The sequence below is a fragment of the Orcinus orca genome, chromosome 14, assembly GCF_937001465.1.
Source record: "Orcinus orca chromosome 14, mOrcOrc1.1, whole genome shotgun sequence".
Taxonomy (NCBI): Eukaryota; Metazoa; Chordata; class Mammalia; order Artiodactyla; family Delphinidae; genus Orcinus; species Orcinus orca.
This window is the reverse complement of record NC_064572.1, coordinates 44,662,221-44,673,240: the sequence shown is the minus strand read 5'-3', so window position 1 is coordinate 44,673,240 and position 11,020 is coordinate 44,662,221. Positions and strand designations below refer to the sequence as shown.

Genomic DNA, 11,020 nt, shown 5'->3' with positions numbered 1-11,020 from the left:
ATGGCGCTTTGTTATTAGATTGCATTTTATTTCCTTCAAGCTCAATGTGTACCTGATATTGGAGGGCTCTCCCTATGGGTTGAGATTGAGAGATGCTGCAGATGGTGTGCTTTTATTACTTTTGCGGGCCCCGTTTCCTTGCAGCCAGGTGAGAAACCTGGCTGTGCCGGCTGAAGGACAGGGTGTGTGGCCCTGCCTGAGCCCAGCATCCACGGCCCAGAATGGCCGCTTTTGCTTGTACTGCAGAATGGCGGGAGGCACCTGCTCTTCTGCTGACTTCAGATGCCTGTTCCAATGAAGAGATCAGTAGGCATTTAATACAGCTCTCCTGGCCTCTTTGCACCGTGGGTCTAGTTTACCATCGCCTCCTAGGGAAATAGGTATAATTTTCTTTTAGCCAGCTTTATATACCATGTCATGTCATATAAGACAAACATACGGCTTCCACTAGGAGAGCATTTCCAAAGGTCCCAGCCTTTGTAGAGTATTAGTGGATTGGGAAAGCTTTTACTTTGAGCATACAGTGAGGCATGCATGATGCCAGACTGCTGAGCCAGAAGCTCTCTGAGGCAAAGAAATCCATAGAACGTAGCTGATGATGCCATACACTGCCGGCATATCAACTCTGATTGTCTTAGCTAGCCTAGATAGAATAATCAAACAGAACAAAAACCATTTTCAAGGTAAATAATAATAAAACACACATTATTAAAATGAAAAACTACTAAACAACCTATTCTCCCTAAATTTGCACAGTCCCATTTGACGTCTAGAGCTAAAACTTCATTTTCTTTCCATCCCTCTTCTGTTTCCAGTGTTCTGGGAAGAAGCCCAGAGCATCAAGCACTTTACTGTGTATGGTGTAGGAGGCGCTCATTCATGTGCCACAGAGCATGGGGCTTTGAGTAAGAATTTAAAACTCAGAAAGAAACCCAATTTGAATATGGGCAGGACACATCGACCACTTCAACTAGAAATGGAAATGCCCCAGAGAAGGCAAAATGCTGGTGGGAAGGGCTTACCAAACTCCAAGTCTTTGATGTTGCAGTGGAAGACAACTTCTCCATTCACCACGAGTTCCACCACATTCCAGTCTTCTATCTTCTCTGGGATGGCCTGGTGTCCATCTTTAGCCAACACAGCTGGAAAAGATAGGGAAGGATGTGGGTGCCACGGGGACAGATGAACCTGATATGCAGGTGTCTTCATGGATGGCAGCGACTGGTCTGCTCTCCAGTTGTTCATGGCTGTAACTCAACATCCCTGGTGGGTGCCCACCTGGTACTGGCCCCGATGTGTCCTCTCCTTTGCTGGGAAGCACAGCCAGAGACCTGAAAAATTTTGGTTTTGGTTGTGATTTGCCCCAGAGCCATATGATCAGTGAAAATATGAGCTTTCTCTAGGAATAGTTTTGAGCCTTTCTTATAGAGGTGATGCTCAGTGTTGGAGGGGATATACAGAATTAGGTAAAGTCTTACCCTGATGATGGAAATATAAACTGGTCACCTTTCTGGAGGGCAGTTTGGAAGTACATACCAAAAGCCTCAAATGCCTCACAAAAATTAGAATTAAAAAATGATTCTAATCTCTGGCCCAGGAAATTGCACTTATAAGAAAGCTCCCTAAGGAAAAAATCAGAAATACAGACTTTTGCAACAAGGCAGACTTTTGCAACAAGATATTCCTTTCTGTACTATTATAATAGCAAAATACTGTGAATAACTTACATGCCCAATAATAAGAAGATGGTCAAGTAAATGGTGGCAAATGCATATGATTTTATTTGGACATTTCAAAAATGTTTATAAATTTTTAATAGCAAGAAAAATATTTGTAATATAAGCAAAAAATCAGGGTACATGTATAATATATATTAAAATGTGTATTCAGGGACTTCCCTGGTGGTCCAGTGGTTAAGAATCCACCTGCCAATGCAGGGGACACGGGTTTGATCCCTGGTCTGGGAAGATCCCATGTGCTGCGGAGCAACTAAGCTCGTGCGATACAACTACCAAAGCCAGTGCGCTCTAGAGCCCACGCGCCACAACTACTGAGCTTGTACTCCTAGAGCCCGTGCTCTGCCACAAGAGAAGTCACTGTAATGAGAAGCATGTGCACCTCAATGAAGAGTAGCCCTTGCTCACTGCAGCTAGAGAAAGCCCGCGCACAGCAATGAAGAGCCAGCACAGCCTAAATCAATCAATCAATCAATAAAAATATGTATTCAGTGCAATTAATGTGTATATATTAGGAAAAAAGAAAATATCCAGTGATTAGCTCTCTGTGGTGAGATTATGAGAAACTTAAAAAAAATTCTTTTAGCATATTCTAGATTTTCTATAAAAATCAGGGAAAAAATTTTTTTAAAACTAATGGACTAAATTTTTATTCTCCCCTTTGGAATCTGCATTTTGGTTATTACTTACATTCAACAGCTCCTTTCCTAGAGATCAGCTATGGGAAAATTGTTAGATTTATTCTCTATTGTGGAAATGCAAGGGTATATGGGTTTAGGAGAAATGATGTGCATGGGACAGCCTGGAGCTCTGTTTTCTCCAACACATTTCTCCCCACGTTTCCTGATATGTTCACCCTACAACCTCAGTGTTAGGGTTGGTTCACTAAATCACCACCTTTGGCAGTCTTCATTCGTTGGTGAGAATTGTGGTTAGAATGGAAAGAGAAATCAGATGGTGGGCATGTTTTTTAAAGTCTTAGCATTTCAATCAGTCCTATGTGGAGAAAAGCAGACAGCTATGTCAGTTAATTGCATTTAATTACAGAGACAATTGCTGTTTCAAAATGTTGCCATGTCCACTTCTTCTCTTTCAATCAGTTCAAGAACATCCAGCCCCAACTGTGAACATTTTAATTGCGTGATTTTAATTTCACTTCTGGAAAAGAACTTCAAAAAGCAACTCAGCAAGGATCTCCATTAACAAGATAGTGCTCCTTGGGTACCCAGTGGTGGCCCTAATTGTCCCTGTGACTGCTGCTAACACCTCTCTCTACAGAACACCGGCATCTTTTTCTTTGGCATATTTATGTTATTGTATCCTATTTAAGTGTCTTGTTCTTAAACATCTTTAGAGGAAGGCACTCAGTTTGGACCAGTGACTTGTTTAAATGAAGCAGTCCACCCAGTTTGGAATGGCCAGTGAATCGTCCAGGGAGGCATGAAGGCAGTTTGTGGGCAGAGATTTCTGGGGATCAGATACTCCCCCAGCAGCGCCCCCTCTGGAGAGGGGAGTTATAGCCAGAGAGGGAAAAGCTGCAAGCTGGTAGGTAGGAGGCGATTTGGCCTCCATGACCTTGGCTTTGCATTGTCCGAAGACGCTCCTGGGACATGTACTTCAATTTGATTGGGAGAAATCAGGAACAAAACAGCTTCTCCATGCCCACCTTACACCCCACCTCTGGGGGCAAGGTGCTACCTCTATTCTGATAACACATAATACCGGCTTCTCTAAATCCTGGGGGTTCTGGAGAGAAGGGGTGCAGGTTCCACCTGGGGCCGGTCCCTGTGACCGGGAGTGTAAGGGAGGAGGGGCTCTGTAGAAGGAGACCCGGGAAGGTGTGTACCCCACAGCCTGCTATGGCCCCTTCCCTGCAGAGCACATCTCACCAAGCCTCATGTAACATCTGCATTTGGGGTTTGTTTTATGAGAACAGCAGCACTATTTCGTGGCAAGGTTTACCTAAGAAACAGGGTTTAATCCACCGAATAACCCACCCTATGGAGGTGGCGGCAGTGCCGAAAATGGGAATATACCTCAACATCTGAGCAAATGAAGTCCCACAGGAAGAAATCCTCCTCATCAGAGCACGTCAGTCCTCATTTTGCCTTACAAAGCCCCGTGTCTCCTTCACTGACCACAGTCCATCCTCCCCCCCGCCCCACCCCGGGCCTGGTGTTAATACAGCTTGTTGAATAAACAAGCTCCTAATGGCGCTGGGCACCTCCAACGATTCTTTTGGACCCTGAGTGACGCAAATCTGAATCTTATTAAAGCGATAAGCCACCTCTGAGTCTACTTCATCTACTCATCCTCAGGATGCCTGTCCCCTTCTCACCACTCCAGGATGTGTTGAGCCCAGCTGCAGGGCGGCCAGTGCAGGCTTAAGGGATCAAACTCGGAGAAGCACCAGAATTCCTGCAGCTCATCCAAATGCCACCTCTCTATATGGAGGACACATTTTTTTCCTATGAGCTGCTATGGGTTGTCTATTCAAAGAAAGGTCAGATAAATATACTCCGTACAACAAAGTCTTTGCAAAGGCAGTGGCTAAACTCCAGCATAAATCAACCAGAAGCTGTAAGGCCACCCGCAGAAAACCTGACTCTTTGAAGTGGCATCTCATTCTTCAAGGGGGATCTGGGTGAACTGGAGGGTTATGGAAAAGCCTCCCTCTTCTCAGTACTGGTGGAATCGTGTGCCACCTGCAAATGATTTACATGTTCCTGGTTAGGAAGTCAAGGCAAACAGACAGGCATCTCCCCCTCCTCTGCTCGGCACAGATGCAAAGCCAATGACTATTAACGTGTGTAGCTAATGCATAGCTAGGGACAGGAGGATGGTACACAGAGCAACTTAGCTAAATAAGGATGGATTCTATTCTTATGAGTCTTTTCCTTTTTAGCAGGTCATTTGGCAGACTTAAGTACAGCAGGCAAGGCACAACCATGGCGAGGGAAATTAACACTTCTTGTTCAGCATTAGTTAGTTTAATTTCATCAGTATTGAGGCCATAGTCAGGACACTTTTGCTAAGCTATTATAATTCATGGGTAATAAAGAAAGAAATAAACTTTTCAGATTGCTTAAGGCATGGTAAATTCAGGAGAGATCAGCCATATTTCCAAAGCCAGCAGGGTTTCGGGAAATGATAAAAGGGCTATGATTTTTAAAGAAATGAACAGAACTCAGAGGCAGATTTTACAAATGAGAGCCTGCAAATGCACCACTCTGTGCTTGGTGTGATGTTAGTTGGGTCTAAAATGATGGGGGGAGTGTTGAACAGAGAAAGGGGAGCAGATGCTCCCTGCTTTGCTTCTGTTAACACCCCAGCATTTGTCACCAGCCCTCAGTAAATGTTGGCTGCCAGTATTATATGAACTACCATTCAGGGATATACAAAGCTAACTTTAAAAATCAACCACCTGCTGATACCTTGCAATACTCAAGTCTCCTTCAATCACAAAAATTCTCCCCTTGATCCTCTTAAAATACGCCTTCCCCTCCCCTACTGTGGGAAGAGCTGCCTGGGCTCTTTATTTCCTCATCTCTACCACTCCTCTACCTCCTGCAGTTGGAGCCTCTGCCCACCTTCTCCTGAACTTGCATCGTCAGAGGCGAAGACCCATTAGCACATTCAGTGGCTCACCCAGTTCTCCCCCACCCTTCCAGCAGATTCATGCTCTGAACATGCTCCTTTCTTGCTTCTTAAAACACTTGTGCTGGTTAAAACATATTTTAAACTCTAAAACTTTATCAGATTATAAATGTAGTGCAGACTGATGAGTTCTTAAAAACCTTAAAAATTACAGAAAAGGACACAGATTTAAAAATCGCCTATAATTCTTCCCCTCCCCCTCCTTTTGTCTTTTTCAGTGGAAGTGAGATCATAGTGTGCATAAAATTCTGGAATATGCTTTATTCCTTTAACACAATGGCTGTGGCAATCCAGCCCCATCAGTACACACAGATCTGCCGTGTTGCGTTTCATGTGACAGCTGTACTGCAATATATCCAGTCATTCCTTTTTCTGGTCGTTTCCAATTTTTCAAGATGACCAAGGAATGCAGAAAATCTTCATGGGCATGTTTCCATGTACATGTGCGAGTTTTTATATATTTATGAAACTGAGAAATGGAGTAGCTGGATTCTACAGTATACAGTTAAATTTTAAGACACTGCCAGGTTGCCCCCCAAAGTTACTGTGCCAACTTCCCCTCCCATCACAGGTCTTTGGGAACACTCTATGTCCTTCATCAACCATGGATTTATCTTCTTCTAGAGATAACTCCTGCTAACAGTTTGGTGCCTATTAGCTATTTTCTTCTTGAACTCATCTCACTTGCCTTCTGTACCTCCAGATTCTCTGCTACCGTTGCAGCCCTCAGAGGGACCACTGCCCATGTCCTGTGGTCTGCCTGGTTCTGACTTTCCTTGCTTCTTCCAGTCTCACCTTCTGTGGTTCCAGCGTTCGCTCCACGCAGGTTCATTTTAACTAGTATTTATCAGTCCTCCAGATATGCCAGGCACAGTTCCAGACCCTGGGACAGAGCAGAGAACAGAACAGACAAGAATCGCTGAGCCCCTGAAGCATTCATCCCGGTAGGAGAGAAGGATAACAAGAGAAATACGTGAAATATATGTTATGTTGGATACCAATGAGCGCTAGGAAGAAATAAAAGAGGAGGGAAGGGAGATAAGGAAGAGGGAGACTGAGGGAAGTGTCGACATTGTCAGTGGAGATGCTCAAGGAAGGCCTGTCTGTGAAGGTGACTTTTGAGAAAGACCTGAAGGCTGAGAGAGTAAAGAGAAAAGACCAGGGACTTCCCTGGTGGCGCAGTGGTTAAGAATCTGCCTGCCAATGCAGGGGACACGGGTTCGAGTCCTGGTCCGAGAGGGTAAGTAGCAACAGGGGGAGATGAGGTCAGGGAAGTCATCAGGAGCCTGGCAGGCCACTGTAGGAGCAACCAGAATGTTCTTGGAGGCAAGGGCCATGCTCTGACTCAGGTTTAATGGCATCACCTGGCTTTGAGAACATACTGCAGGGGACAAGGTGGTCGCAGGGGGCTCAGTGGGAAAGCCAGGGCGGTGATCCAAGCAAGAGATGACTGACAGTGGCTTGGACAAAGAGACCGAGGGTGGTGGCAGGGAGGTTAAGGCATGGTTGAATTCTGTCAGGATACTTTGAAGATAGAGCCAACAGAATGTGCTGCTAGACTAGATGGGGTGTGTGAGGGAAAGAGAGTAGAGAAAGATGCCTGCAAGGTTTTTGCTTGAGTAAGTGAAAGAATGGCACTGCTATGAACCGAGATGGAAAAAATGCAGGAGGGACTGGTGAGTATTAGGAGTCTGGTTTAGATATTTTGGACATATTGGTCCGAGATGCCTATTAAGCATCCCAATGACAATGAGAGGTCCTGACTGCAGATATATGATCTGCAAATCTTTTCTCCCATTCTATAGATTGTCTTTTCACTTTTTTAGTAGTGTCCTTCGATGCACAAAAGTTTTTAACTGTAATGAATTTCAGTTGTTCTGATTTTTGTTTTGTTGCCTATGCTTTTGGTGTTCAAGACATACTTGCCAAATCTAAGGTCATTCAGAATTGCCCCTATGTTTCCTTCTAAGAGTTTTTTAGTTTCTAAATTTAGACCTCTGATCAATTTCGAGTTAATTTTTACATACGGTATAAGGGTCTAACTTCATTCAAAAGATATTCATGTAGATATCCACTTTCCCCAGTACAAATTGTTAAAGAGAATGTTCTTTACGCATTGAGTAGTCCTGACTCTCACGACAAAAGTCAATTGACTATAAAGGTGATGGTTTACTTCTAGACTCTCGATTCTATTCCATTGGTCTATATATTTATCCTTATGACAGTACCACACTATTTTGATTACTATAACTTTGAGTAAGTTATGAAATCAGCAAGTGTGATACCTCCAACTTTGTTCTTTCTTGAGATTGTTTGGGCTAGTCTCAGTCCCTTGAAATTACCTATGAATTTTAGGATGAGTTTTTCCATTTCTGCAAAAACACCACCATTGAGATTTTGATAGGAATTGCATTGAATCTGTATACTGCTTTGGGAAGTATTGTCATCTTAACAATATTAAGTCTTTCAATCCATGCACATGGTATATTTTTCCATTTACTTAGGTTTTCTTTGATTTCTTTTAGCAATTTTTGTAGTTTTCAGTGTATAAGATTTGCACCTCCTTGGTTAGATCTGTTCATATGTGTTTTGTTCTTTTAGATGCTATTGTAAATGGAATTGTTAACTTCCTTTTGAGATGGTTCATTGTTAGTTACAGAATTACAATTGATTTTTGTGTGTTGATATTTTTAAATTAATTAATTACTTTTTGGCTGCATTGGGTCTTTGTTGCTGCGCGTGGGCTTTAGTTGCGGCGAGTGGGGTCTACTCTTTGTTGTGGAGCACGGACTCTAGGCACGCAGGCTCAGTAGTTGTCATGCACGGGCTTAGTTGCTCCGCGGCATGTGGGATCTTCCCGGACCAGGGCTTGAACCCGTGTCCCCTGCATTGGAAGGAGGATTCTTAACCACTGCGCCACCAGGGAAGTCCTGTGTGTTGATTTTGTATAGTTAAACTGTGCTGATTTTTTAAATTAGTTCAAACAGTGTTATTGTGAACGCTAGGGTTTTCTAGCCAGACACTGACTGGATCTGGAGCACAGCCCCCTGAACCTCGCCTCCCATCTCCATCCTCTTAGGGAGTACTGTTACTTTTACTTTAATCCACCACCCCTTTAAGGCTGTCCTGGTCCAAGCTACTATCATCTCTCCCCTGGACCACCACAACCGTCGCTTGTCTCCCTGCTTCCATTCTTGGCCCCCTCTAATCTGTTCTACTCACAGCAGCCACAGTTTCTTTCCCCTGCCTAATACTACACAGCCCTGCAGGATCTGGCCCCTGTCCACCTCTCTAGCCTCATCTTCCCATCAGTTCAACAAATACATAGGTCATTTGTTCATGCTTCCAGCCTTTGCAGATATTAGTCCCCCTACCTGGAGTGCTCTTTCTTCCTTTACCTGGTTAGCTTCTCCTCATTCTTTAAAGCTCAACTCAGATGTAATTCAGGCAAGTAAACCTTTCCAGATCTCTGTCCTCTCCCCTCCAATTATGGCCAGTGGCAGTTCCCACTATGATTACGCTCCTGTGTCAGAGCCTTGGCACAGCTGTCAGTTAGCAGTCAACAATGACACAGTCACTTCAAGGACATGTATCATGTTCACCAGTGTGTCCCCAGTACCTGGAAGAGTGTCCAACACATATTACTTGCTCAGTGAAGGTTTGTTGCATGAATGGATGATCAAGGGACAGACTCTCTGCCATTTTTCAGCCACGTACCTTGGAAAAGTCACTTAATATTCCTGCTTCTCAGTTTCCCAATGTGTAAAGCAGGGTATGTAATATTTTCTATCCAGGTAATTTGCATTTACTACCCAGCACCCAGTGGGCTCACAGTGTATGTTTCTTCCTGCTCTAATATGGAGGCAGCAGAAGCCAGAGGAAGATGCTAAAACATCCTGCAGCTGTGGGGCTTAGGGCCAACTTTCCAGAGGAAGTGGCACTCGGTCTAGGTCTGAGGAATGAAGGAAGTCTAGGCAGAGGGCACAGCCTACACAGATGCTCAGAGGCTGCGGTGTACCTGGGCGCACTCAGCTGGGTGGCCCTTTGGCGCTCAGCTGCCTACCTAGCAGGCCCTCCAAGAGGTAGGTGCGGTGCTCCACTGACAGGCCAACGGAGCTGTACGGCCCCTAGGGCATGATGACCAACGCGTTCCTGGGCCTCCTGCCGGGGTTACGGGGCAATATACGCTGCTAGGCAACTGCTTTTCAGGCCCTTGGGAATGGGCGTGGTCGTGCGTGGGTGGGCAGGGCCGCAAAGGGTGAGCGTGGAGCTCGAAGATCCCCTGCACCCGAAGTCCTCTGCCAAGTGCCTGGTGTAGGGACTGGGGGTGAGGAGTCTCCCTTTTTGAATGCCTGCACCAACTACTGTGTGCTCTCTGCTGGGGTGCAAAAAGGCCACTTGCTCTCGTCACTGGCGCAGCCCGGTAAACACGGAATTTCAACTTGGTACGGCAAGTGTTAATGACAAATAACAACAATAGCCAACGTTTACAGCTAGTTACAGAAAGTATGTGTCAGGCGACAAGCTAAGCACCGTCCATGTTATCTCGTTTAATCATTTTACCGTTTCTATGAAATAGGCTGTAATTTGTATTTACAAAACTGAGCGGCAGAGGTGCCAAGTAACCTTCCCAGGCAAGTCAGGCGTGTAGCATGGACTGGAAACCTTTGTAGGGTTTGCAGAGATGTCTTTTTATTGATCCTGCCTGGGGTTTGTTGGGACACTTAAAACTTTGAATTTAAATCCTTCACCTGTTTTCGGAAAATTTTGAGCCATTATCTCTTCACATATTGCTTCTGTCCCATTTTCTCACTTTTCAGGGACTCCAGTTAAATGTACGTAAGACTTTCTCAATGTATTCTCACTGTATTCCTGCTGTATTCTTCGCACAGTCTCTTCTCTCCTGTGTTTTTCTCTCTTTCTTTCTTCCGTGCTTCTTTTGGGATTGTATGTATGTGTGTATTCATGGATTGATTGATTGATTGATTCATTCATTCATTTTTACCTGTAATCCATTTTACTAATTTTTCTGCAGTTGTATCTTAAATACTATCAAAACCATTAATCTGGTTATTTCAGTTATTTATTTTTCAATTCAAGAATTTTAGTTTCGTCCCTTTTCAAATTTGCTGTGCCACTTTTTATAGAGTTCAGTTTCTTGTCAAGTTTTTCAGTTTGGTTTTATCTTCTTGATCATAGTAAAAATACTTGTTTTATAGTCTGTGTTTGGGAATTCCATTCTCTAGAGACCCCGTGTGTCTGTTTCTGTTGTTATTTCTGCTAGTTTCTGTCATTTTGTCTTGTCTCCTAGAGTGCTTGGTTTCCTTTAATTGTGTACTGGACATTGTACTAGAAAAATTATTTGTGGAAATAAGTTGAGGCCAAGAAAGATGTTATTTTCCTCTATAGATGACTTTATTTTTCACTTCTTGCCAGGTCCTGGTGGCACCAGCAACCCAGGATCATCTTAATACAATTTCAGGACTTGAGATTTTCTGAGCCATCCAGATGACCTGAAACTGGGCTGCAGTCCATGTGGAGGTTGGTTTATTTATATTTTTTCCTCATTTCTGTGGTGCAGGCTTTTTGGATCCTAGCCCAATGAGGATTGTAGATTACCAGGCTTC

At 44.1% G+C, this 11,020-nt stretch overlaps 1 protein-coding gene across 1 annotated transcript; it reads right to left on the bottom strand.

The window, feature by feature from the left end:
- Nucleotides 1-303: 303 nt before the first annotated feature.
- Nucleotides 304-10,409, bottom strand: C14H10orf53 (chromosome 14 C10orf53 homolog). Its single transcript, XM_004286394.1, is given in 4 exon segments — nt 304-368; nt 1,023-1,142; nt 9,457-9,554; nt 10,399-10,409. Coding segments are annotated over 4 exon segments (294 nt in total).
- Between the last annotated feature and the right edge of the window lie 611 nt (nt 10,410-11,020).